General features: G+C 45.8%; 1 protein-coding gene across 1 annotated transcript in view; it reads right to left on the minus strand.

Annotated features, from left to right (window-relative positions):
• Nucleotides 1-221: 221 nt before the first annotated feature.
• Nucleotides 222-27,798, minus strand: part of ank1a (ankyrin 1, erythrocytic a) — a 55,859-nt gene continuing 28,282 nt past the window's right edge. The window contains exons 3-45 of the mRNA XM_057032681.1: nucleotides 26,468-26,569; nucleotides 24,807-24,905; nucleotides 24,130-24,228; nucleotides 23,779-23,877; nucleotides 23,415-23,600; nucleotides 22,972-23,070; nucleotides 22,774-22,872; nucleotides 22,603-22,701; nucleotides 22,244-22,441; nucleotides 22,060-22,158; nucleotides 21,883-21,981; nucleotides 21,682-21,780; nucleotides 21,347-21,544; nucleotides 21,141-21,239; nucleotides 20,957-21,055; nucleotides 20,677-20,874; nucleotides 20,480-20,578; nucleotides 19,994-20,092; nucleotides 19,699-19,797; nucleotides 19,530-19,622; nucleotides 19,317-19,389; nucleotides 19,193-19,213; nucleotides 17,707-17,827; nucleotides 17,472-17,550; nucleotides 17,107-17,222; nucleotides 16,801-17,025; nucleotides 16,393-16,547; nucleotides 16,100-16,311; nucleotides 14,547-14,751; nucleotides 14,328-14,424; nucleotides 14,006-14,234; nucleotides 13,766-13,894; nucleotides 13,562-13,681; nucleotides 13,397-13,481; nucleotides 13,239-13,313; nucleotides 12,860-12,991; nucleotides 12,600-12,752; nucleotides 8,213-8,849; nucleotides 7,754-8,090; nucleotides 6,091-6,174; nucleotides 5,764-5,916; nucleotides 4,851-4,947; nucleotides 222-3,366 (exon numbers count right to left, since the gene is read on the minus strand). Coding sequence (XP_056888661.1) covers nucleotides 4,876-4,947; nucleotides 5,764-5,916; nucleotides 6,091-6,174; nucleotides 7,754-8,090; nucleotides 8,213-8,849; nucleotides 12,600-12,752; nucleotides 12,860-12,991; nucleotides 13,239-13,313; nucleotides 13,397-13,481; nucleotides 13,562-13,681; nucleotides 13,766-13,894; nucleotides 14,006-14,234; nucleotides 14,328-14,424; nucleotides 14,547-14,751; nucleotides 16,100-16,311; nucleotides 16,393-16,547; nucleotides 16,801-17,025; nucleotides 17,107-17,222; nucleotides 17,472-17,550; nucleotides 17,707-17,827; nucleotides 19,193-19,213; nucleotides 19,317-19,389; nucleotides 19,530-19,622; nucleotides 19,699-19,797; nucleotides 19,994-20,092; nucleotides 20,480-20,578; nucleotides 20,677-20,874; nucleotides 20,957-21,055; nucleotides 21,141-21,239; nucleotides 21,347-21,544; nucleotides 21,682-21,780; nucleotides 21,883-21,981; nucleotides 22,060-22,158; nucleotides 22,244-22,441; nucleotides 22,603-22,701; nucleotides 22,774-22,872; nucleotides 22,972-23,070; nucleotides 23,415-23,600; nucleotides 23,779-23,877; nucleotides 24,130-24,228; nucleotides 24,807-24,905; nucleotides 26,468-26,569 — 5,871 coding nt within the window. The 3' untranslated portion in view covers nucleotides 222-3,366; nucleotides 4,851-4,875. The remainder of the gene's footprint in view (nucleotides 3,367-4,850; nucleotides 4,948-5,763; nucleotides 5,917-6,090; nucleotides 6,175-7,753; nucleotides 8,091-8,212; nucleotides 8,850-12,599; nucleotides 12,753-12,859; nucleotides 12,992-13,238; nucleotides 13,314-13,396; nucleotides 13,482-13,561; nucleotides 13,682-13,765; nucleotides 13,895-14,005; nucleotides 14,235-14,327; nucleotides 14,425-14,546; nucleotides 14,752-16,099; nucleotides 16,312-16,392; nucleotides 16,548-16,800; nucleotides 17,026-17,106; nucleotides 17,223-17,471; nucleotides 17,551-17,706; nucleotides 17,828-19,192; nucleotides 19,214-19,316; nucleotides 19,390-19,529; nucleotides 19,623-19,698; nucleotides 19,798-19,993; nucleotides 20,093-20,479; nucleotides 20,579-20,676; nucleotides 20,875-20,956; nucleotides 21,056-21,140; nucleotides 21,240-21,346; nucleotides 21,545-21,681; nucleotides 21,781-21,882; nucleotides 21,982-22,059; nucleotides 22,159-22,243; nucleotides 22,442-22,602; nucleotides 22,702-22,773; nucleotides 22,873-22,971; nucleotides 23,071-23,414; nucleotides 23,601-23,778; nucleotides 23,878-24,129; nucleotides 24,229-24,806; nucleotides 24,906-26,467; nucleotides 26,570-27,798) is intronic.

A 27,798-nucleotide genomic window follows, 5' to 3' on the forward strand; every position in this document is an offset into this window, starting at 1 on the left:
TTTTACAAAAATCCCACTACTACTCATAGTTTAAAGACATAAAACAAGTACATGTTCCATACATTATTGAATGGACGGTGAGCTAAAATCTGTTTTGTCTATTTTATGTAACACACATTCAAAAATAAATGCATTTCTGTTACATACAATGAAAGCACACACACACGCACGCACACACACACACACAACACACACACACACACACACACACACGACACAAAGCCATTTCATTTCTTTATTAATTTTGTAAATGTTGAGCTGGTGTACAGAGTAAATTGTCAGTAGATGTCCTTGGATTCCTTTGGATTAAAAGGATTTTACATTTATGTTTTTTTTTCTTCTTAATTCATGTTTGGCTCTCCATAACAACAATAAAAAAGAACAAACCAAAAAGTTAAAATACCCACGAGATCCATATTTTTATCCCCAGGTCGCAAGCTTCACCCAGAACTCAACAGTCTCTTGGTAGCTACAGCTGCATGATGCTAAAAGTACATCCATAACATAACTGGGATCCCATTTGACAAGTAAGGGTGCATAGCATTCTAAGTAAATATATATATTTTTCCATATATTTCACATATATATAGCCTTTTTATGTTAAAAACATTTTCTGTGCATGTGTGCATTTGCATTCCTTATTATTTTGTTATATGCTATTGCGTAAATGTTCTCAATCCATTCTAAAGGAATATACATGTTCTCTAGTTTTTGCAACAGTTAATATTTTTGCATGAACTTGATACATGGCGTCCTCTCAGCAGTAGTCCCTCAGTGCAGGCTGGATTATCCAGATGTGACCGGTCGTCCATCCCTCCTTGCCATGGACGCCTCGTTTGAACAGAGTTCAAGCCTTAGAACTGGCTCAGTCTTGGGTTTGGAGCAAGAAGAAATCAAAAGAGGCTGCGTCGAGGAAGAATGCTTGTCACCGAACCATCAGAGCCACCGCACGCCATCGAAAACCACCCCAGGCGCCCGTCCTTACCCCCCTCCCTACCCTGACATCAACATAAGTGGCTCCTGCTTCAAAAATCAACCAAAGCATAAATGAATGATGAGCCCTTATTGAACAAACTGTAACATAAAGAAGGGGGGGGGGGGGGATACACTGTTTTACTGCTGCGTGACATCTCAAAGTGTGATTGCTAGAAATGAATAGTTCTTAAACCCTTCCCTCTCTAAATCACTCATCCCTCATGACTTTTATGTACAGTATGTTTAGGATAAATGTCGATGATCAATAGCTGATATCGATTCGAAACAACAGAGAGAATACAGCTTCACTTAGAAAGTACAGATCCAACACAGGTGACTACTTTATAACAAGACTTACAGGATATCAAGACCATACATTCAGCTCTGGCTGTGCAGCCAGACTAAACACACACGTATTGATGGGTGATTATTGCAACAGATCTGGGACATTTATATATATATATTATATTTTTCATAATAAAGCATTCAAGATTTAAAATAAGGTTTTACTGTACTGTTCTGATAGTCAGGTGAGATGGCACACTCGTTGAGGTAAATCAACTTTTAAAAAAACTCCTGTGAACTAAAACCTGGGAGCCTCCGTTTGTCCAGTAGTGACGTTGTGTCCTGTGAGATCGTCACAGCTTCAGCGTCCTCAAAGCCAGGACTGAAGGGATGATATTAAAATTACACACAGTAATTAAAACACACGTACAAAAGATTTTCGTCAAGGGGCGCTTGAATGTTGTCAAGGTTACCTTCAGTCCATGATGAGAAAAAAAAACACAGTATGGAGCCATTCTGGTATTTGCACAATCATGAAGAAAATGAGTGACATCATTTCTGAGCAATGGAAGAACATGGACTTTAATTCCCAAACCCTCTGTGTGCGTGTGTGTGTGCGTGTGTGTCGTCACTCAACATATTTTCCCATGAGCTCACACAAACAGCCTGCTCCTTCTGTGAGCGGTTATTGCTCCTTCAGAAGTACAGCTCATGAAAACGGACAAATAAAAGGCGTGCAAGAAGAGGTGCATTCTGGGAGGGTTCAGGCTCACAGTTACGGGTCAGTGTTACAGTTTCTCATCACAGTGATTAGTGACTGACTGCCTTTGCTACACTTGGAATAACTCCTAAGGAGACAATCAATCGAAGCTCGACACAGCCTCCACGCAGCAGACCCTTCACCACTAACCCAGTTAAACCAGTGCTACATTATTAATGGCAATTCAGCTACTCTACCCTCATCTGGAGACATCTACTGTCGGTGAGACGCTGCACGTGTGTGGTGGGCGTTACGCACTGAGATGAGATCGACAGGACGTGACTGAGGTTGGTGTCCCGCCCCCTGCTGGACACGGGCAGGACTGCTACATCTACACTGAGAGGTGGAGGTAGGGCAAGAATGGGAGGTTTCTGCTGCTCAGACCATATCTGATGGACACAAATCTTTGAACAGCACGCGGAGATAAATATCCACTCACAATATCTCTGTGTCACCCTCCCCACAAGGCAAACCAGCTCCAAATATCCCCCCTCTGCAGTCGCGTCAAAAAGTTAAAACGGAGAGACAAATATGAACGCTGAAAACAGACAGAGGGACACATTTGCATGGTCTTGTGCCCACAGAGATGTCAAAGTACACAGAAAAATAACACTTTCAGACCAAACAAAAAACCAAAAACCAAAAACCAAACGGGGACAACATACTCAAATCCAAACAGCAGCATCAGTGGCATTGCGAAGGATCTTTGCTCATAAAACACACATGTAACACACAGTCACATAAGAGCATTGTAGTGCATACAGCTATATGTACAACACTGACACCCAGGGGAAACAACTGCAGCTTTTCTGCACTTTGAGGGTCACATTTGTGATCTTTGCGGCAGGAGAATGGCGGGGAAGACTGGGAGAATCCTGTTGCCTAGAACTCTCTGTTTACTCTTTGAAGAAGGGCATAATCGTTCCCCACGTTGCATGCCTGTGCCACATAGTAGTATCTGGACCCCTCCAACCCATATGACCCTCCCCTTTACCCCTCATTATGTTTAGTTAAAGACAGGCCATGCGGCAGCAGTCACTCATGCTGATACAGATAACAGGAAGCACGTTTTTGGTTGCTTTTTTTTTTCCATTTGGGTTTGGTTTTTGTTTTATATGAAATCATGCCTACTAATAGATGTTTTCAATTGTTTCCTTTAAAAAAAAGTAATAAAAATTACAAGTAAATTCGTCATTCATCCGTAACTGTTTCCATAGCATCGGTGTATGTTGCCTTAAATTTCTGTTTGTGTTTATCGGGATTGTGACGTTCCTCCGCTTAGCTGCTGCTTGTCATGTGTCCATGTAGGGTGGTTTTGGTGAAGTGGGTAAATCCTTAGCAGGACTCTGTGGAGAGAGCAAAAAAATAAATAAATTAAATAAAAATTTATGAAAATGTTTCATTTTATAACATCACTGGCAAAACATGCAGATAAGTGTGTCAAACACAAATAATGAACAGATTCTCTCTTTTCATTGAAGGTCACGTCACCCAAATGCCAATTCTCTCTTTTTAACTCAGGATTTGTCTATAAGGCAGCACAGTGTTAGTTCTGCACAATCATTCACACACACACACACACACACACACACACACACACACACACACACACACACACACACACACACACACACTGTAAGGGTTACACAGCAGCTTGAAATATTAGCCATCTTGGGAAGGTCATGGCCCCCTGTCAGGGACCATTGTCGGGGACCATTCACAACACTGCCAGCTGTCTCTTCAGGATGTTTTCATGTGTCTAACCTAAAGCTAACCACCATTTCCTTTTAAACTTCTGTCTTTACTATGAAATTTAAAGAGAAAAACAATGAACCCCCCAAAAAACATCTGCTTCCTAGCTAAGGACCCTACACATGTACACACACGCACACACACACACACACACACAGATCTCCAGTGGTTTAATTGTGTGTGTTTACACATGCATCTAAGTTGGTCCACACTTGCCGCTCAATTGGTGTGTAAATTTTATGTAACCAGACTTTCTGTCTACAAAGTAGTTTGCAGTAGCCGGATGATGTGTGTCGTCAAAAAACTTTGTTAATGAACGTTTTGAACTTTAAGCATCATGGCGTCTCCGTGCCGTTCCAATGATACTCGGCCATACTAACTCACTACCAGTTGCTGTTTGTAAAGCTTCTGCTTCCAGGTCAGTAAAATATAAGTGAAACGTGCAGCTCGTATAGGCCAGCTCGCCGTCCATGTTCTTGTTGGTCGAATCACAACCGAGTTATCTGGCTACATTCGGACTCCTCTGGGCAGATGCTACGGTGAACACATGCATTTTACGTTATTGAACTACGGCAGGAATTTGGTTTCTTTGTGTGCATGTAAACAGTTAAACAGAGTTTTCTTAGTTGGTCTGATTTCAATCACAGACTGATCATAAGAAACACATCGTTCAACATTTTTAATGTGTTTGGTTTAATCTGTGCATGGAATAAAAGTATATGACATTAAAAATGATTCCCTGTCCAGAGACATACAACACAAGATCCGACACTCTCACCTGTTTAGAATGGCCAATCTCATCTCACCAAACATTTGTAAATTAATGGGGTCATTTAACATGATTAAATTAAGTTATATAATTTCATGTTATTAAAATAAATCTAAATAAATGGTTTAGTTGTTAACATTCTTTGACTCCATCACATCTAACTAGACGATCGTCCACATTTGGTCATTTATAACCCTTATTCAACGCATAACAAGCTCATTAGTGCTAAATTAACTGACAGCCACATTTGGGTGCATTTAATCCAGAGATGCTGGATTAAATGGTCGAGTCCACATGTCAGTCCCATACCTGCGGAGACGCAGACCTGTCTGCATCACTGCTTAACTCTCCGCAGACTGGCACATTTCACTATCTGAGCACCTTTCTTCATATCCACAGAATCGGGCTACATCGGGGGAAGTTAGGAGGTGAGGAATGTGGATGGGTAGAGCGGAGGGTTAAGGGTGTGTGAGTAAGAGAGAGCCAAAAGTTAAAGAAAACAAAAAAGGACGAATGAGAGAGAGGTGTCATAATGGTGGAGAAGAGAGAAGATGTGACAGACAGATATAAAAAAGAAGGGGGAAGAGGGTGGGGGGGGAGAAGGAAAAAATATATAAACAGTGAAGCAAAGGCAGAAGTGATGGGTGACATTCAGGAAAGACAGTCACAGCATCAGAAACAAAGGCAGTCTGAGAGATTCAAATAATATTTGAAAACATATTTTACAATTTGATTTATTGATATTAAGACGAAAACACGTGACTGCATACCTGCAGGGGAAAATATATATAAAGAGAGAATTATCCAGGCTCTGATTCCAAAAACGTCAGTGATACAGTACCCAGTCATCCAGGAAGATTTGGATTTAATGAAGGCAAAATGATCAGACAGGCGAACGCACAAACAAAAGGAAAAATAAAAGTGTGGAGTAATGAGGAACAACGAGATGAACTAACGATTACAGACGAAAGCAAATGTTTCTCTGGGATGATGATGATGATGATGATATTTGAGCAAAACAGCAGGGCAGCAACCAAACCATCAACCATCCCAATGTTGCACTAAATCCTCCCTGGTGTTTTACAACAAACACACTTGTTCCCACAAAAACACCTCCAATAATCTGAACTTTAAACTTGGGAAATGCCAGATTAGCCTGTTCGCTACCTGCCAGCTCCTCTATTAAGGTTTCCTCCCACTAATTTGCAGACCAGAAGCCCACCTTGCCGCCGTCCCGCCCCAGGACGGCGTAGCTCATGTACTGCTCGGCATCCACCTCCAGCTCGTTGGCATCCTGCAGAGAACCCTCCACGCTCATGTCCTGAACCCCATCCTCACCCGAGCCCTTCCCTCTGCGCACAACCTTACGCACAATCTGCCGCGCATCGGGGTGGTAGAGAGTGGCGGGACAGCAGCGGGGGGGGGGGGGGGGGGACAGATGCGAAAACATGAGTTGTGATGAATTTGAAAATGATTATCATATTAATAATCATTGCATGGAGAATGTGGCGGGACTGAGGACAGTTTGAAAGGGTGTGAGGTGACCAACCTTTTTCGTGACAATGTTTCCATGCTCGTCCATGAACTGTTCCTCGCTCACATGCTCCCCGGGAAGATCTCCAACCTCATCGCCCTGTAAACACAATATTTCATTTGTACCCGACCAAACACCAACTGTTTCTAGCTGCGCTCTACACCCCCACATGGACGGGGACGCAGTTCACAAGCTGGACTATTTGAATACTAAAAGCCAACGAGAAAAACCTGAGGGATTTGGACGGCGTTTGAGGAGTCATGTCAATCCGTCAGTGGCTCCTTTAGGGTTCAGACGGTTTGTAACAATGCTGTTCACAGCCTAAAGTGCAGCGAGGCTACACAGCTATTTATAAACCTAAAGACATTCCTAAAGCCTGGACAGGAGTCGCCGAATCAAACACTTCCAACGTTTGCATTTCGGCTGGCAGATACGCACAAACATAGCACAGAAGGCCAAGACGAGCTCTGAACAGCTGAACACCAGGACATTAGACTCCTGCAGAGGAACTGTCAAGTGGACGGATTACGATTTAATTTGGTTTTGTACATACAAAGTCCCGTCAGTACTCATGGCTGCCACCCCTTGTCTCCTTTCCTCTGTCTCTCCTTCTCTGTACCTTAAGGATGACTCTACGGCGGACCACTCTGGTGGTGACGTTCTCCTCCTCGTCGGACACCCCCTCGACCTCGCCGAGTTCGCGGTCCAGCTGACTGTGTATGTATTTGAAGACAGAGCGCACAGAGCCGCTGGCAATGTTGTGAATGCTCTGACAGCAGATGACCAGGAAGGCCAGCAGAATGAAGCTGAAGAGGAGCTCCGTCACCAGGGCCCACATCTCTGCACACCGATTATCAGCAAGTGAACTCCACTAAGCTGCACAACACGCCCACGGATCCTTCAGCGATTCCTACTGCCACCACCCTCAGAGGAAATGGCTGCTGTCCTGTCGCTGGTTCAGCTGCACTTTGGGTTTTTTTTGTCTTTCACTTCATGTCAGTCTCTGCGGCGTTAGTGGGCCAATTGCCCGGGTCTTTATTTCTTCTCCTTCCTACATTAAGGTCAGGAATGTCCACCTAACCTTGCAAAGCCACTACCCCCTGCCTCCTCTCTCTCTCTCTCTCTCTCTCTCTGATCATGTGATCAGGGGGCTTTAAATACTGCCCCATTTTGCCCCGGATGCTGCAGTATGAACACGAAGAAAGCTTTTCTTTCGCCCTCACCATTTTCACCCATTTTCATCAACACAATCGTCTCATAAGTATTGTCGTAAAAGTAGTAAGTAGATGGATTGTTGCAAATTCCCCCTGACTCCAACTGAGTTTTAACAAAGCTAAAGACCTAGATATAGAGTAAATATATCATGTAACAAAGCAAACAACGGAAAAAAAACATTTTAACAGCCAAGAATTTTCTTTAGAGTGAGCTGTGGGTGGTGTGCCAGTCATCATGTGGGACAGGGATCATGTAACGTGAGTAGGGCAGAGAATACTTGCTATATTTGGACAAGCACGCTGCATGTGACTATCTTGGGCCTTATCCTCTGTGTTTGGGAGTGATTATGACAGATCACTTATGATCACTCTAAAGTTTGGCCTTGGGCTTTTGACCAGCACAAATTGTGCCTGTTTATTTTTAGTTTTAATGTATCTTCAATTCCTGAGAGATCGGTCCTTACCTGGCCTGTGAGGCGCATGTCATCCCAGCCCCTCAACTCTGGGACCCTGTGCGGGAAGCCTAACCCCTTCTCGAAGGGTTGGGTACCTCTGAAATGGCCTCGTAAGCTTTCTGAGTGTCCCATGTCCCTCACAGGCTGAATCAAAGCCTCCTGGGAAATGTGAATCTGTTCTCCATCTATAGCGTTGCACACAGAAGACATCATGGTGTCCATGGCCTGCCTTGTTTTATTTTGACTGCCTGCCCAGGCCTGTGTCTGCTCTGTGATCCATCCTTGGCCTGTCTGTTCCTGCAGGTAGCAAAGTAGGGAGCCTCCACCATTTCCACCACTACCTGACCTGAAAAGAGAGAATCGATGAATTGGGATATGGTATGCCTGTACTTTTGGGAGAACGTCCGTGTCAGAAAAGTTCTAATTAGACTGAAAACACTCAGAGACAAGTAATAAAGACCTGTTTACCTGTCACAGTTTCGATCTGCAACACAGCCCAGACCAGGGGACTCACTGAGCCGAGTGTATACCCTCTGCTGTCCTGCAACAAGAGAAAGCCCTTCCGCTGAGCCCATCCCTTCTCTTCCTCCTCCTCCTCCATCTCCACCAGGTGTACTGGTGAATGCCGATGCCTCCGAACTTGCCTCTGACCCCTGACCGTTGTTTAGCCCATTTAGATTCATCCCAGCGATGGTACCCCCGAGCGAAGCTGGTGTGGCAGTGCTGAGTGAGTCAACGCCCATCTCTGAATCGTCTTCAGGTAGCTCAATGGAGCCACTAAGCAACCCGCCCCCACCGCTGGCTGCACTAGCCTGACTAGCCGGCCTACCAAGACTTCCATAGGGCAGCCCGAGTAGACCCTCGGAATCATCAGCATTGCTGCATTCCAGTGAAGAGTCCTCCACAGGAACCAAGGAGGGGCTGTTGCCTGATGGCCACACCTGCACATCAGACATCTCCATGAGGGTGTCTTCTTCTGTGGTGGCAATGGGTGCACAGTCCAGACTGGAGACTTCCTGCCAGTAAGGCTCAGAACCCAGTGGGGAGGGCAGGCTGTACTGCATGGATGCAGGCGAGAGCAGCTCTTCCTGCGCCAGACCGTAACCTGGAGCGAGACAGAGAGAGGCACACTGACACCCAGCCCCGCGCCTCGCTCCACACCTCACCCCACAGCACCGGGAAACCGGGAGGGGGTAAGTGCCCCTGCCCAGGAGCTGGGCATCTAGAGGAGGAGGGGTAGGTGGGAGTAGGATAGAAGGCAGGACAAAAACAATAGCAGGTGGAGTAAAGGTGCAAGAAGCTTTAAACAGGAGAGCAGTGTACAGAAGATGGTTTGTCAAGCTCGTTCAGCCAGGGCTGATGGCACGAGCAGCAGCGGCAGCAGCAACAGACAAAGCCAGACGGGCTGAGCCAGGCTGACGGTGAAGTTGTGACTGGGCATTGGCTGCTGCTGCGCTGCTGGCTGCTACCTGCAGGGACATGGACAGGGATTAATGCCTTCACCCCCTAACTGGGTCCAGGACACATACCTGTCCAGCAGGGACACACACATGCCGAGAACGCACTCACTCTTTCTATGATCACACTTATTCTCACACTCAAACACCCATGCATTCAAACACACTCAAGAAAAAAAACCAAACAAACAGAAAGACAGGCAGGTTAATATTGCTGTCAGGCTGGATAGCATGCACGCAGGCAACCACATTCTCTCTCTCCTTAAGTGCACAAACATAACAGCTCCCTCCAACCCTCCACACAAAACACTTAACAACAGATTTATTATAATAATGGAATCCATTTAGCAGTCATAGAAATACATATCAGGAAGTACTGCTTGGTGAGAGACCCCGTACCGTTTTCATTGTGTCCTGAAAGGAACAGTGACGCTGCCTCGAGAGAGCTGGTGTTAAAAGTTACATGTGGTTGTGCTGAGGACTCAGGTCACTCCTCTTACACTCCTCTTTCACAACAGCTTTATGGCAAAATTGCATTTTTGGTCCAGGAAACAGAACATTTCCAAGCCAGATGGTTTCTGGATTAGATCTACCAACATGTAACGACGACGTCAATACCCCCTTAAAAATAGGAAAATGCTTTATTTGAATTATATGATAAAGTGCAGGCATGAGCGGCAGCTGTAATAGAGCTGTACTAGAGGCTGATATTTACAGGACGGACAAACAGCCTGGACTGTAACTGGAGTCACAACTGGCAGTTGTGTTAAATACTGCTGAGGCTGCAGGAGATATTTGTGACAGCAGGAAGACCGAAAAAGCTCCGGCGCTACTTTCAGCTGCAGCCTGCAGATAAACTGCAAAGAGAACCGCCTGTTTCTTGTTGCAGTCGTTTTTAAGAATATCAAATGAAAGCAAATTTACATGGTTTACAGAAAAAAATTCAAGGTTGAGAAAGAAAACAAGCACTAAATGTACAGTATATCGAAAATATGGGATTTGTGTGTGTGCATGAAATGTACACGTGCATTAGACATCCTAATGTCAGTTTTCATAAAAATAATAATGATAATTGTTCCACACATGTTTGTAAAGACGTCACTAAATTTGCCTTTTGTATGAGAAGATGACTGAGGACGAGATATAGAAATGACAAATGGACTTTTGTGAGTCGAATGAAGAGTGCCGTCGCCCGACTAGACAAACAATAATATAAGATAAACAAGGAATCATGTTCACATCAAAAAAATATACTGTTAAGAGTGAAGAGCAAACACAGTACATCGTATCTATGCAGGAAGCACTGAAACACTGTGCAGACATGGTATGGAAGACATAAAACACCAAGGGTATACAGTAGTATACAACTTAAACTGATGAGCTGCAGTAAATGCACATTTACACTGAGGCAATATTGAACTGACTATCACAAAAAAATAGAAAGATTTACACACAAAATAGCCCAACAGATGGACACAGTTTTCACATTTGTTAAACACCACCACAACATTCATACATGAAAAGGGAACATATTTCATTAAAAAGGATTTTTTTTCTAAACAATCCCATGCATCAGGTCAGTAGTGGAGGAACAAAGACAGACGGGGTCATTTAGTATGTCCACCATGCAAAGACGTTTGTCTGCTGAGGCAGCATTCGAGCCATCGTGTTGCTGGTGCACCTTGCTGAGTGTGTGTGCATGCAACACGCACAAGAGTGCACAAATGAGAGGCAGCCAAAGCCACATGCGAGTGCACAGAAACAGAGAAAGAGACGGAGAGACAGAGAGAAGACCAAACAGAGAGAGAGAGAGAGAGAGAGAGCGGGGGTCACCTCCCCCATCCCAGTGGGTGCTGAGCACACAGTCTGTGTGAGAGCTTTAGTCACAGAGGAGACACTGAAAAAGGTGGAGTTTTCAAAACAAAGGGAAATGCACAACGACTGGCAAAATAAGATGCGGGTCGAGGACCAAGACGAGGCCGGCATGAGCTCAGAGTTCGGAGAGGAGTGAGAAGGAGGAAGAGAGGAGGACGGCTAGGCTGCAGGTAACATCCAGAAAAACCACGTGGAGAGGGACAGATTCACAGGAGGACAGGGCCGCTAAAACAAAACGGAACGCACCAACATCAGCCCTGCAGAGGCCCCAAGAACCTCCCATGCAGCCGCAGGCAACGAGGACAGAAGTGTCCTCTTACAGAGGAGACGTCTTCAGCCCTAATGTTATGTTTTCTTATGATGGAATACCCCACCATAACTTACATATTAACTTAACACTAACAGGAGCATTCTTATAGTTTCAAAAAAGAGGAAAATATTATATTGTTGGGTAGTACCACCCCTGGTGCTTCGACTTGACTTACTAAATATAAATAAATAGAAAGCTAAAGCTAAACAAAGAACTGATGGTTTCAACTGGTATCCACCACTCTGGACAGTGTTTTTGCTTTATTTATTTTATTTTGTGGTATTAAAAGTTTTTTGTGTCATTTATTCATTTATATAGCCAATAACGTCCTTAATCTGCTCTCTTTATTTAAATATTTTATTTATCTAGTTTTACAGATTTTATTATCTCTGTTTATTGTGCACGTGAGAAAAGTGTCCCCTACCAAAGCATCAGCAGGGATTTTTTGTTAATATATTACCAGCAGGACCCTGAAATCAAAGCAGGCGGGTCAGCAGGTCTGCGGTTATCAGATTCACTGCTGCTGTGATCTGAGCGTCTCTCTTTTCACCCTTTAGCCCTCATGGTCGTATCTTTATGCGCTTTTTTAAAAAACATCTGTGAATATTGCTCCAGTTTTCACATAACCTGTTGAGACTGATTCATCGGAGGCATGGAGAACGGAACAGAACCAGTCCCAGATGGAAGCAGAGCTCACGAAGGCCCAGAGGTGAAAATGGAGTCAATAAGATGAAGGATATGAACCATGAGTAAAAGGAGGAAGGACTGAAGCCAGATAAGCTTATTTGTACTAAACATGATTCATGTGAACTGGTCATGTATGACAGCTTCTTCATATAGACTAAATATCACTCTTATTCTTAAAATGGTGAATACAATCAAAGAATCAGTACCAGAACTACGGAAACATTGCACGTCTCAGTTTGGATTGGTTGTCGTTGGATGCCCTTGTTGTGTCTTAATCTGTTTTTTTCACTCTTTGCTATCTTTTTAATGGCGTCGCTACAGAGGCTGGAGTTCAGTAGGAGTGTCCTGAGTCCGTCTGCATGTGGATGGAGCGGTGGTCCGGAGAAAAGCGCTGTCAATCATGTGTCAGTCAAAAAGACCTCACCTCGCCCTCTGAGGGCCATTTGTGTGTGTTTTGAAGAAATTTCTCAAGGTCAGGGCCAAACGGGGAAGGGGACAACTGTGCGATATGGGAGCCTGAACTCACCATTGGTCATACCAGGGGAGAGGTGCTCTCGCTCGTGTCGGCGCCTGCTGGTGTCACGGGAGGCCGGCCTGGCTGGCTGAGGAGGCTGGCCCTCCAACATGTTGACGATGTCCATGCGGTCGATACTCTTCAGAGCCATGTACAAGCTCTCCACTGCAGAGGCACAAAGGAGACGGGGTTAAAAGGACAGGACAGGGGTTCACCTGGACAAACCGCGTCAAATACCTGTCATTCAAAGGAAAAGTTACAGTCCCACTCACTCTTTGCCCTCTTGCCCTCCCGGGTGGCCCACAGGTTGAGCAGCGCAGAGCTCTGCTCCAGCAGTGAGTTGGGATTCTCCACACGGATCTTATTGATGTCGTCCACGCTGAGCTGAAGCTCTCGTGCCAACTCTGCAGAGGACGGCGAGCCAGAGAAGAGCCGATAAATGACAGAGACATTTATATCAGCTCAGTCTCGAGCTGCCACCCCTGATTCAGCCTCAGTCTATCTGTGGCTCCTGGCTGGAGAGCAGAACTTTATTTGTTTCGCTGGCTGGTTGCCATGGTCTAATATTGTTTAACAGGCTGATCCAGCTTGTCAGACACGGAGAGATTTGCAACACATGAGGCCGTATTTGCATTGCACCCGCTCGCTTACCGGCCCAGCTCAGGCCCAGCTGCTCGGCGATCACAGCCATCTTCAGCTCCGTTCGCTCCATGGCGCTCATGGACGCTGCACAAATCAGAACAACTTAACATCTGCCTGGAAATGAACTTATACCCTCAACACAGCAAGCATGGATGTAACAGAAATACCCATAGCAGGTTCATTGAGGGCACTATATCTCTCTCTTAAAGCCAGGGGGGTCAGAGTTCGCCGCCGGTCCTCACCGCCAATAATCTGCACCCACAACAACAAAGAACCCTGAAATCTCCATCTCACAGAAAACTCTGACCAAAGAGGCTGTGATGTTATCTCACCTTGATACAGGCGGGCATGGTGATGTTGAGGTTACAGAGAACATGCTGGCTGTCCTCGTACTTGGTGGATTTGCGGAGGAAAGACAGCAATGCGGCGGGTTCTTTACTGCTGTCTCTCACCTTTAACGCACAGGGACACACGTTAGGTCGAAGCACGGGTCGAGTGGCGCGGCGCCAACAAATAACAACGGCTAAAGGCTGCACCTTAACAGTGACAGGGAGGCGGTTATCTCTGAAGGCCTGGAAGCTGAAACAGCGAGGCTGCTGGGTGGCCTTCCTCACCGGCATGAGATTCCCCGAGCACTCCAGGTGAAGCGGCATGCCCTCCATCACCTGGAAGGTGCGACACAGCCATTAACGGCGTGGAGTTGAGCGTTCCACAGACAACGCGACTGCAAACTGGCGTTTATGGCATCGATGGATCGGTGGCGTCTGTGCGCTGACCTCGATGTCTCTGCTGCGAGCCACCTCTGTGAAGTTCTCGTGCTGCTCCAGGGTTTTATCCATCTTATCGTCGGTCATGCAGTAGCAGCGCAGGCGGCCCTCGCGCGTCTCATTCATCTTTGCAAAGACCACAAATTTGGCCATGTAGGGCACCGCCGACAGCTCTCGGTACAGCAGGTTGGCAAAGGTGACGGCCTCCGCCGTCCGAGGACAGTCTGCCAGCCAGAATCTACGAGGAAACGACGGCACGCAGTTACACGACGTTGTTAGGAGCCTCCTCTGTGCTGCGTCACGTAGCGAGTGTGTTAGAGGCTGGATGTACCGTGCTGAAACATTGGTTGTGAAACTGGCGCAGTCCTTTGCATACAAAAGCTTGGTGGTGCCAGTGATGTCCTCCCACTGGGCCGGGGCTGTGCCACCTACAGAGGGTGGGACAGGTCACACTCATTAATCCAGCTTTCAGGAGTATTCACGAAGAGACCGATGGTGGCAAAAACTTTTATTATCGCAACATTTTCCTTTAAATCTTTCGCAATTGTACCTATGACGGAGCAGAGGAGACGCAGACTGGTGGTGTCGCCCTCCCCAGAGTCCCGCGGGCTCTCCCTCCACGAAGGAGGCAAAGGGATCCGCAGTCCGATGGGTCGGTGAAACTTGCGCCGCCGTGGTTCCACGGTGACCACGGGGCTAAAGTTTGCTTGGCTACCCAGCAGCTTCGCAACCAGCTCGTCTGGAACCGGCTGAGCCTGAGGTTTAAAACAGCGGATGAGATGTGGGGGTGTGACGTGGAAGCAGGTGGGTCATGTGAAGGGAGGCAGAAAATGAGGTTAAAAAAAAACGCAAGAAAAAACAGGATGAGGGAGAAAGACAAAATTCCAAAGAGAATTAAGTTTCTCACTGATTTGGGGGGAAAAAACCAATAGCAACACAGCTTGGCTGAGAGACTTTAAAACGTTTCATTTTTATTGCAAAACGTGGCAACATGTTAGCATAAGAGTTACAATCATAACAGTATAGATATCAGAGTTAATTCTTAATTTCTACACCTGCAAATTCAGTTAAATATGTGTTTGTAACAGTATTAAATTATCGGAATAGCACTAAGAATAAATCCATGACATCTTACATTAAGATACAATCACTACTGCAGCGGTGATGACAAGAGCAAGTTAGACACGTTAGATATGTATAGATATGTTATAGTCATTAGTTTTTCTTAAACATAAAGGGTCCATTTAGTGGTCATTTTAGTTTACTGGCAAAAAGATATTCTAATGTGATTCTATCTACCTGCTGCAGTATATTCCCAGCTAAAATAGAGTTGTTGTTTTGTTGTTTTTTTAAAAAAAGAAAAAAGATCAGAAATAAGAAAAGTGGAAATTAAAAACAGATTTTAAACAAAATTTGTTTCCAGACGTAAAACACATGAAACCAATAAAACCACTGGAGAAAAAAACATAGAATGAACAAACACTATGACGATTTGAATTATTAGAAAATAAAGTACAATACTGTCAAAATAAATAAATGTTAAAATAAATATGTGTGATAAGAAAAAAATGAACGTCCTGATGAAATGATCTGGTAGTTTTGAGCAACTGACTAATTTGATTGAATATGATGTCACATACAGAATATCAGGCAGTAAATACTTGTGTTATACGTATTTCCTGCAGTTGAATGTGTTTCTTGTCTTTGGTGCGTCTTTGTAACAGAAAGGGACTAAAGATCAACCCTGTTAGTTCAGGGAAACCAATCATTTGCTCTCCTGAGCCTTTTCATATGACATAAGGTACCGTCAACATCCAACATGTCCGTGGCTTTCACAAGAATACAGAAGATAAACACAGGGATGAAATTAAAAAGGCGAAACAGCGAAGATGAGGCATACCAGCGCTAAAAAAGCAGTCCTTATAAGTGTGCATGCACGGTGTAAATTAAAAGGTCCTCTAATAATGAAAAAGCAAAAACAACAGAACACAGTGACGATGACTTAACTGACACTCATTCCAGTTCAAACATGCTTTTATTCAGACGACACCGACATCAACAGTTCAGCCTCTCTTCTCCTTCCTCCTCATCGTCCCACCTCACCTGCAGCCCCAGACGGACTCGTTTGGTGACTGCCGTCTCGGGAAACGTGGCCTGGACCATCGGCACCAGTTTACTGGTCAACAAGCCTCCCTCTGGCCCGATCAGATCACTTTCCTGCTGCACTCGGGAAACAACGGCAAAGTAGAGGGGGAAGTCCGTGGAGATGATGCGCCGGATTCTCTTCTTGCCGAGCTCCTCTTGACTTTCTAAGTCTGAGAAGGACGGCGCGTTTAAATGGCGTGGAATGTTTGAGCGTGAGACTGAGGTCGATCTGGAGGCAAGGCAACACCTACCTTCGTCCATCCCATTAAGGATGGTTTCTAGCACCTCGTCGCCGTAGCGGTTGCGATGTTCTTTCCAGACCGAGCCGTTCTCGCTCCTCAGCACCACAAGTTCTCGGTCGCCGTGGCTCAGAGAGGCAAAATGAGGGATCTCCACTATCACTGGTCTGTGAAGCAGACGCAAAATTATAAATGAACAAGCAGAACGGAGTCAGCTGAAATATTTATGAAGGGGATTATTGTTGTAACGCTCAGCGTGTGAGCTTTAAGATCCCCAACTCTCTGAATAATCCTGTCAAATTATGTTTGTGCACTATGAGGTCTAAGATATTTGCAAAGGTTTTGTGTTCCTTTGCTTTACTGAGGCCGTTTTAAAGTAAGCTAAGTGTTATAATCTACATAAGGCAGCTGCCTCCTCACCCCAAGAACTGCATCCCGGCTGGGCCCAGAGAGATGATCCTGCTGGCCAGCCCCTCCCCCTCCACCAGCGGTGGAGGGCAGGTCAGCTTCTGAGGCTTCACCAGGCGGCAGGTGATGCGGGTGGGTGCCGCACAGGTCCGGGGGGGTATGATGACACGCAGGCCGTTGTGCCTGCTGCCACGCATGGAGCCACCCCGAGCGTCCACCATAAAACTGACCAGGAAACTGTGACAGGAGCACACGAACACTCAGACTCCACAATAAAAGGAGGTTCACTCAAATGAGGCGTCATTTCTTCCCGCTCACCCAGTGTGGATGGGACTGGCCACTGGGCTGACGTTGTCCGAGGTCTCTGTCGCGGGGCTGCTGGGGATCAGCGAGTCGTCGTCGTACTCTTTGGGCAATGGAAGCGGAGTGTGTTGCTACAAGAGACGGTGAGACGAGCAACAACATCGAGAGCTTTTCAAAATAACACAGAATCACAGAAGAGATCGTACAGTATGACAAAATAAAACAAAATAAAAGCAGCATTTGCTCAGTAAAATGAATTTTAAAAGCTTACATTAAAGAGTGAATGGGCCATTGCAATGAAAATAAACTTCAGATTACGCTGATTAAATGGCAACATTGAGTTGCAGGATACTGTTGCAGTTTTTGGTCGTCGTCAGTACCTGATCCATCTCCTGTTCCTTCAGGACAACGGTCTCCGGAGACACTCGGGGTATCCTCGGAATGGCAGGTGAGTAATTCCTGTTGTAAAAAAAGATGAAAATCGCAAATCATCATTCTTTGCTCTTTGCCTGTGTGTTAGTGTCTATGGTGCCTCCCCTTTCGTCAACAGAACCTATTAGCTTGTGGCTGCTAGCTTAGCTCTCTAGCTTGCTTCCCCACCCAGCCCCCCCTTACGCTGTGCCCAGCCCTCTCTCGTACGCCAGTGATTTCTTGGGGGAGAGGAAATCGTCATCATGGTCTTTCAAGTCATCCATCTTCATGTACCTGGCCCCTTCTGTCCCCAGGAGCTCCTCTCCTTCAGAGAACAACATGCCAAAGAGAGACCCAGGTCAGGTTGGTGAAAGAGAAGAGAAGAAAAAAAACACGGTGGTTAAACTTTTAAGAGAATGCGGCAACACTGGCATTAGGAGATGGATCTGTGATTTAAGAGCCAGACTGATGACACGAGACGATAGAGGCCATGCTCTGAACACAGCGTTAGAGGCGGAAAAACTGTTACGATGAGGAATCGTTGCGGAGACTCTGACGAGCTTAAAGAACCTCCAAATACGACAGCAGCTACGTTTTTGAAGAGCATCCGCTCTACAGACATCAATCCTTGCAAAAAAGGCCTAAAAAAAAACATACATAATCAACTCACAACACAGAAGAAGCAGCTTATTATTCTCCTTAGAAGTACAACGATGCAGCAGGACAGGAACAAAGGCACCTCACCACTCACGTGAGCTCAGAATCTACTGTTTTACACTTCACCTGTAATAACAGCATATTTCCCCTGTGAGTACGGGCCTGAGTGCATAAGTCAGTCAGTGCTTTGCAATATTTTGTAAACGTCCCACAGGTTCACGCTAGATCCCAAATAATGTGTCGTGTGTTGTGTATGTGTTGTGTATAATTTGACCATTCTGAGTAACAGGGGATTGTTCAAGATGGCTGCTCGGCTGCTTTCTGTGCTTAAAGCAACAGTATCAATAAGGCTGTTGAGTCATCTGACACCACTGTAATGAAACGCGCATTCTGCTCCTCACTGTGCAGTGAGTACAACAACACAAAGAAACTGAAATTAATCATAATACACCTAGAATCTGCAATAAAAAAATGATTTTTGTGATGAAATCAAAGAGAAGAAGACATCCGGAGGCGTTATTGAAGTGACACAAAGGGTACAGACATGGGGAAGATGAGTGCATACCAATGGGGAACGAGAGACACCATCACATTGAACACCAGTACAGAGAGAGAGAGAGAGAGAGAGAGAGAGAGAGAGAGAGAGAGAGCGAGATAGAGCGAGAGAGAGCCTGTTCATGGTTTGAAATATATTCCTATTACTTACAATGGTCTCTGTTGTAGTAACAGAGCCGGTTGACATCTGTGTTAAAGACAAAGGCTGCGGCAGCATGTCAGGCGTCATTTTAGACACAGAGGCTACTGTATTCAAGTGATGGCGACTTTGGTTCCAGAACATTGGGACGCTATCAGAAATCACACACTGGGCCAGTGAAGCTGTGGTTAAAAAGCAAAGCCGGGTTTCCCAGAGACGTTCCAGATACATTTACATTTAGAGAGACGGAGAGGCAGGGAGGCTCAGATGGAGACAGTGAAGTTGAAATGGAGCCACACAATGACTGAGCTCAACTGCTGCACAATGAGACATTCATACCTAATGTTAGCTGAGCAATTCCTAAAAAGGCAAGAAGCAAAAAAGGTTTTACAGACCGATCCAAGCATTGTACGGTTGGACAACATCAGTTATGATCCTCAGTAATGATCCTGCTGTGCTCTACCTTCATCCTCAGAGACATCTAGTATCTCATCCACTGTTTCTGGGAAGCTCATGCGATGTTTCTCCGTGGTCGTCTGCAGGGAACAAAGAGCAGAACCAGCTTAGGACACCGGAGTTGGGCTTAACTGTAACAATCATTTCCATGTCATTATCGTGGCCACATAATGCCATCCCTGTATCCAGAGCGCCTTGGAGGCATTTCTAAACTTCTCACCATGGAAACCGTCTCCTCAGTGACGAGCTTCAGCACGTCAATCACTGAGATGTAGCCCAACCTCTTGGCGATGGCCAGAGCTGAAGTCCCGTTCTGTCGGACAGAGAGTTGCGCCCGTCACAGACTCTGCGGTTACGTTTGACAAAGAATGACACGTGTTCACACTCACAGCTGTTGTCTCGTTGGGTTGAGCTCCATGTTTCAGCAACAGAGTCACAATGTCAGTGTGTCCCTGCTGGGCAGCCTGGTGCAGAGGAGTGTAACCGAGCTGCAAACAAGACAGCAAGACTCCAAGTTTAGAGGTATAGATCCTCTAATTCCCTCTTTTTTTTAAGTAAGCAGATGTGACATCATATCAAGTATCCTGTACAGTATTTATTTCTTTATTCATCATGAAGACGGAAAACTGGCACTTTTGTCAGCGGTCCTGCTGTTCAACACAATAACCAACAGGGGGCGCTCACCCTCGTTTTGCTGTTGACATTGGCTTGTTGCTGCAGCAGGAACTTCACCATCTTGACGTTGCCGTAGTGACACGCGACGTGGAGAGGAGTGTAACCCATCTGACAGGAACAGAAAAACAGTCAAGAGGCTGACATACATTTTGTCCTAATGCCCTTTTAAATTGAAAACTCTAAACGCGTTACAACTAGTTGGGATTCATTGGTTGATGAATATTTCATAAAATAATAATTGAGGTCCATGAAGAAAATTAATTTGGGAACCAGGCAGTTGCATAAATATTTGATACAGACGGAGCAGGAGTGAGATAGCAAAATTTAACACTTTGACATCATGATGTATTCCAGTAGATCAGTTCCACTGTCTGAAACGCTCCGTCCTCATCAAGACCGACTGCTGCTGAAACATCTCAGAATGTTGCTTATAATTTCAGCCCGTAAAATTGGTAGTGTGACGTTCAGCTCTGACTTCAGCCGGGAGAAACGTACCCGTGTGGCGGCGTAAACCGAAGCTCCCTGCTTCACCAAGATGTCTGCGATGGCGACGTGTCCCTCCTGTGCCACCAGATGCAGCGGCGTTAATCCACTCTGGGGCCAACAGGTGCAGAAAACATGTGTCAACCTCATGAGCTCCAGAACATTTTAATAATCATGCGTTCCTATGAAGATTTACTCATTTTCCTTGCCTTGTTTCCCAGGTTGACATTGGCCTGTTTGGAGATGAGCAGGGAAACCATGTCCGACCTTCCTTCCTGTGAGGCGAGGTGGAGAGGCGTGACTCCCTGCAGTGACTCGGCGTTGGCTGAAGCTCCGTACTGCAGCAGGCTGTTAGCTACCTCCACCTGGTTCTGCTTGGATGCTATGTGGAGGGCAGTGTAGCCATTCTGGTGCACAGGCAGAATGTGTGTAAATGCCGACGTGTGTGTGATACTGGAGCGTCCAGGAGTCACCTGTGTTCTTACGTACTCTGGCTGCAGTGTGCGGCGACCCTCCTTTGCTGACCAGCAGGTTAACAACGTCCAGGTTGTTGTGGTGCACAGCGACATGAAGTGGAGTCAGACCATTCTGTGAGGGGGAAAAAACAAAAACCTCTTATTTGAAATGTTCCTTATTGTTTTAGACTCCACCCACACAGTGTTGTTTTTGTGACCTTTCCGGCAGCATTCGGGTTGGCTCCTCTCTCCAACAACAGCTCTGCTACATCCACCTTTCCATACTTGGAGGCCACGTGCAGCGGAGTGAAGCCCTTCTGCAGGAGCACCAAAAGGACAGTGAGGGCCATGTCAGCCCCAGAAACGCAACACTAAACACAACGATGTCAGGACAAACGGACAAACTTAAGCCGAGGTGCTTTACTTTGGTCATCTTGGTCTGCTGAGCCTCCATGTCCAACAGGATTCGTACAGTTTGTACATGACCCTCTCTGGCAGCGATGTGTAGAGGGGTCTGGCCCGCCGTGGTGGTGGCGTTTGGGTTGGCTTTGTGGTCCAGCAGTAGCTTCACTAACTCTTTATGGCCCATTCGAGCAGCACAGTGGAGAGGAGTCTGGTCATCCTGGTCAGGGAGGAAATGGTGCTTATTCAGACTTTCATTAATTGATCAGCTTCTCTCTTAATGGTATGAACGTGCTGTAAAGGATGGAATGTGTCTCCACGGGTACTTGGAGGAGATCTGGTGAAAGTGACGTCTACCTTGGCCTTGGCATCCACCGGTGCTGCATTCTGCAGTAAAAACTCTGCCACCTCGTAGTGTCCTGCTCGGGATGCCATGTGGAGGGGGGTTTCTACTTTCTGCGCACGCATAAAACCACAAACCACACAGCGGAAGTTGTTACTGCTCCAACACGACTGGTGCAAACTCTGCTTGTCTGGAGATTTCAAAAGGAAGCTCACCACATTGGAGGCACTGGGGGAAGCTCCCTTCTGGAGCAGGATCTTCACAATGTTGAGATGACCCATAAATGATGCCACATGCAAGGGTGTCAGGCCAGACTGTTATGAGGAAGATCACAGAGTGATGAAGAATGGCCTCTGTTAACATCAACTTAAGTTCTTTTCCCTTATATTTACCTCAGTCACTGCCTCTAATGATGCAGAGTGTTTCAGAAGGAGATCCATCACACGCATGTGGTTCTTTTTACAAGCAATATGTAAAGGAGTGAAGCCATTCTGGGGAAAAACCAACAAAAGAGCAATTAATTTTGATCTAAAAATTAAAAGTACAGTCGGATTTTTAAATTTGTCTTGTGCTGACCAGCGCCCGTGAGTTGGGTTTGCCGCCTTTGTCCAGCAGTACTTTGGCCATGCGGTGATGGCCGCAGTGTGCTGCCACGTGCAGAGGGGTGAGGTGGTCCAGCGTGATGTCGTCAATCTCAGCGTTGTACTGTAGAAGCTGTTTGACACAGTCCATGTGGTCCCCCTGTGCTGCCATGTGGATTGGAGACAGACCATTCTACAAAACACAACAGACCCTTCTCAAAACAGGAAGCACCTTATTGTGAAAACAAATACTTGGAGCGAGAAGCAGCACCAGAATCTATGACTCGGTTTGATGGCCTCGGCTCTGATTTATTTAAGGTCCAACCCATATGGTGCTCAAAGTCAGTGGATTACCTTAGTTTTTGCCTGGATGGGGGCTCCATGGTCCAGCAGAATCTCTATAATCCTGACGTGACCGTTTCTGGCTGCGCAGTGCAGAGGCGTCAGCTCATCCTGGAGGAAAAGGATTATTCGTGAATCCCTTAATGGCACATCACATCATGCTCGAGTGAACTCCTGCTGCACCTTGGTTTTGGCATCGATCTGAGCACCTCTGTCCAGCAGGAGCCGAACCATGATCACATTCCCCCTCCTGGATGCAATGTGCAGAGGGGTGATACCATTCTGCACAGAAAAACACACGCGCTTACACAGGCGCACGCTTCAGGAGCCGTCTGTGGTGACGGAGATTAAAGTTGCAGCGAGGATGATTATTTTACCTACCTTTGGCGTAAAGTTGACATTAGCGCCTCTGTTGAGCAGCAGTTGAGCTACATTCAAGTTTTCGTAATGTGCAGCGATGTGTAGGGGTGTGAATCCAGTCTGGTGGGACACGACACTGTCACTACGTGTCACATTTGTTACGGGGTTGTTAAACTTGGACCCCAAAGAGGAATTTCCAAAACACATTGGTCAGTGAAGCAGCAAAAGCTCATCACAGTGCTGTGCATATACCGTGCTGCATTCTACACAATACACAGTCCTGTATAATCTACTAGAGTGTACAATACTCTATAGATCTATAGGTAAGTAATGACCTAACACTACTTAATAAATGCAACGGAGCAACTGGAGTCATTACATGAATAAATGTACCGAGTTATTTGATCGCTATTGATTCACACACACACACACACACACACACACACACACACACACACACACACCTTGCTGAGTACATCAGGATTGGGGTCATTCTGTAGAAGCACCGCGGCTGTGCGTGTGTCGTCATTGCGTGCTGCAATGTGCAGCGCGGGCAGCCGGACTTTTCCTTTTGTGCCATAATTAATGAGCAGAGCTACGACGTTCTCATGTCCCTGTTGAAGGGCGACGGCCAGAGGAGTGAATCCATCCTGTGGCACACAAGACAGAGTGTTAGAAACCTGGCCAATATGTGGAGGAAAACATGGGAGAAGGGAGGCCCGTGACAACGAAACAGGATGGAAACAAAGCGAGTCTGGTTCAGCGGGGCTGGGATTCAGGAATTTTGGGGAGATTTGCCTTTGGAAACTTCTCTCAGTTCTTCAGTACCTCTGTTGGAATGCTCTGATTGGCTCCATTCTCCAGAAGAAACTTCACAACCTCTAGATGGTTTTCTTGTGCAGCCATGTAGAGTGGAGTGAAACCCTTCTGTCTCAGAAAGACGCACACACACCACGCACACGTACACAGAGCAGCAGGAAAGCAGACACAAACACAGCAACAAAGACGTAGGAGGACAGAGAATCACGCACACAGATGTACAGAGAAAGAAAAATGGACACAGAAATATAGGAACAAAGACACGTTAACAGATGGAATTGCAATAGATAGTACAATGGTTTACAGTGCAGCGTGCAGTGTGTCCTGTAATCACCACAGTGAGAGCGGTGTGTGTCTCACCTGGGACTGAGCGTTGACATTGGCCCCATAATTAACCAGCTCTGTGACGACCTGCTCCTGCCCTGCCAGGGCTGCAATGTGCAGGGCCGTGTTCCCTTTCTGTTCAAACACAGATACACATGAACAAGAGTGCACTGGTGTAATGAGCGCCGGTGCTGTTTAAACGTGGAATCAAACATGTTTGCCTGGGTATCTGCAGTGTTAAAAGACATATTCCAGCCTTAAAAAAGGATAATTGATTTAGACAGCCAGTAAAAAATCCTGATTAAAACACAATTTCAAGCTTTTTAAATGTTGAAAAATTAAGAACATGTTTGTGTAATTCGACAGAAGACCTCTATCAAAACATTACCAATCAAAGAAACACTCCTAGCACAGAATATGAGGCTTTAAAACCTTGTTTCTTTTCTTTAAGAGGTTTAGATGTAACAAGTAACCATTCACCATACCTTAACGGCCTTTCAGGGCATTTAATACAGATAATTCGGATAAAATGAGGTAACACTGCGTTAAAAAACAGCTCACACTAGCCTGGGTGAGAAACAAGAAGCTACCGGTATTTCTATTTGATACATGTGCACACCACGTTTTGGCTCTTATGAGTATGTCCTTGCTGGACCGGTGTCAGAAAGTAAGATCTACGATGGTCTGTGTTGGGAGGATTGCGGGACTCTTGCCTTTGTTGTCGTTTCCAGGATGATTCCATTGTGAAGCAGTTCCAGCACCATTTTTACATGGCCTTCTTTCGAGGCTAGGTGCAGCCCGTTGAGCCCGTTCTGAGTGAGAGAGCAGAGTAGACCTCATACTGATGGGTCCTAAACGCACCGCGATCACAAGTACTTCCATGTGTGTTCACAAACACCTGACACAAAACTGGACTTTCTAAATCACAGCAAGTGAAGGACACTCAAACCAAAGCAGGCCAATACTTACACTGGACAGCATGCATGCAGTATTCTCAGAGTGGTCGTTAGCATAAACAACATCAAAAGGGATGCAAATCGATGGGTAAGCACTTTTATTTGGATGAGGATGTTGAGGAGGAAGGGGTGGAGGATGGGAGGGGATGGCAGGCCGCTAGTCTCGTGGCTGGGAAGAATACGAGCCGTGTGGGATAGGTCTGACCTCACACAGCCTTCCTTCAGCCGCACAGGACATGTGAGGTTGGACCTTTCCCACACCACTGATATTATTCCTCTGAGTGGGGAGACCACAGCACACCATCACTCTACTGCAGACGGAGGAGAGAGGGCGGGCAGTGGGGACACAAGGTTTCAGAGAAAAAGGCGAGACGACAAAGGAGGTGAGTCAGATTACAGTACACAAACAGGTGTGGGGGCAGTCGTTAGGCTGGGAGGAGTAGAAAAGGTCCTGGTGAGGGGATCAAACGACGACTGAATATCAAAACCCACCCAACAATGGCAAAAAGAAAATGTTGACCACAGAGGTTTCAGTGACAATCCACAAGCTTTTAACATGCATCTGTGTTTGTAATTACAATAGCCTATAGAAAACAGTGTAGGCTGAATCGATTAAACTTAATCTCTGTCAAGGCCATTGCAGATTGCCACTTAAACACATTTAATACCAACATAGTGAAAATCATAACAAGATATGAAAGAAATTAACCTTAAGCCCCATGTGTACGGTCTCATTTTACATAAATAAAAGTGTTCTATGGAGGTTGAATAAGAGAAAATCTGACAAAAACATCAACAAAACGAATCACACCACAGTGATGCGAGCAGAAATACCCAAGTTTAGAGCAACGAGCCATGGACCCTTCCCATCTACCCTCACGCATACATGAGTGTTGTAATGTTGCCATTGGTCCTGAATACGTGTCAACATATGCAAACATGCAGGTACAGTAGTGAATGTGCAGACAGATACAAACAGGCACACGTTAACACTGATCAAGTCAACCCTTCATGCAAACAGGATAATCAACACATTAACATTTAGTTGTTTTTAAAAAAAAAACCACACAATTACACAATACTCTGACTGAACTGGAACTGTCTTATTTCTGAAGGTAGTTTTCTTTCTTTGAGATATAAAATGCAAGAAATGTGATAAATTGTACTGCATTTTTCATGAAAGCAGCACTGCGTTAATGGATTTGGAGAACTAGACAGTTAACTCGCCTCTGCAAACTAAAATCAAACCATATAAAACCAGAGAGGAAAATATAATTGTAAATCCCAGCATACGGTCATATCCATATGGATATTGACTATCCATCAAATGCAGTACAATTATGGAGGAGAACAGCAAAACTGGGGACAAGAAATTTAATTTATGAAGGAAAAAAATGGCTCATAGAGAATTCTCTCACCTGATTGGCTGTATTAATATCAATTCCATTTTTGATATGATCCAGGGCCTTGTCCAGGTTGCCAGATCGGGCCGCTCGGAGGAAACTGTTGCCTGCATCTGCCTGCAAGAGGAGAAGAGAGAGGGACGGAGGAAGGGGGATAAAGGGTGTAAGAGAGTGGCACATACAGCAGAGGAGTGGAGAAGAAAAATAGAGAGAGAAAGGTGGTTAAACATCTCTTTCAGATTTCAAAGCCGTGTGAGATTTTTCAGTGGTAATAATTTCCTCTCATGTCACTCCACCCTTGAGGTCTTTAATGGCCAGAATCGTACCTCCTGCAGTGAGCAGGACGCAGGAGATTCTGTCTAGAGTGTGTATGTGCACCAATGTGAGACAGAAAGAGACGGGAAAAGTTACAGCTCACGGGCTGGCACAGGGCGCTTCCGCCGTTAGGGTTTGGTTTGTGTCTGGGGGCTTCGCACCTCTCGAGAGGCAAAAGTGCTGCTGAAATTGGATCGCTCAAGTGGCAGCAGTGTGGGGAAGTGAAGAGGAAACTGAAGAACAGCAGTTATATAATTGGGTTTATGCAACCCTTTATCTCCTCTCGCCACCATCTCAACGTCGGGTCACGGCAGCACGTCGTGATCCGAAAGGAAAGCGCACACATCTTCTCTCAACTTCCAAACGCTCTTTAAAGCCGTGTTGTCGATGGCTGCGAGCTGCCGGCCCTCATTGCGCACAAAGAAAAAGCTTGAGCACGCAACAGAGAAAGGCTCCACATGCCTGAAGCGGACGCATAGCAACAAATGACACAACACAACCTCAGCGTGACACCAGCGGCACCGAGCTGTGCACGGAGAGATGTCACTTAAAAACAGAGAAAGAACCCACGAATGTTCAGGCGCTGCAGTTTTTCCCCGACCTGTGATTTACCTGAAAAGTTTCCACTGCATCCCGTTACCTCAACACACAGCGTTGATGGGTGTGTATGAAAATAAATCCGGGGCTTTTGTGCGTGTACACCGACTCATGAGTCTTGCTGCTCTCGAGTTTAGTAAACAGGTTTAAGATTTTGAGAGGGATTCATACACGGCAGCGAAAAGATCAGTCCTGGTGGGCCATCGATACACTGCCGTCTCTACCACTGACTCTTCCATTTAATTGCTGTTCCAAGGCAATTAAAACACACAAAGAGCTTCAAAGTGACCTCAACCTTGATCACACAAGCGCAGCAAGCAATATTCTGCGTTTTAGGATTGCACTCTTTTGTGAAACGTGAGCAGCCTTTTCCATGGTGACTCTGGAGAAATCCCTTCATCAAAGTAGGAGCAAACACAGCTGATGCAAAAACA

The sequence above is a fragment of the Takifugu flavidus genome, chromosome 5 (assembly GCF_003711565.1).
Source record: "Takifugu flavidus isolate HTHZ2018 chromosome 5, ASM371156v2, whole genome shotgun sequence".
In the NCBI taxonomy this organism is placed as follows: Eukaryota; Metazoa; Chordata; class Actinopteri; order Tetraodontiformes; family Tetraodontidae; genus Takifugu; species Takifugu flavidus.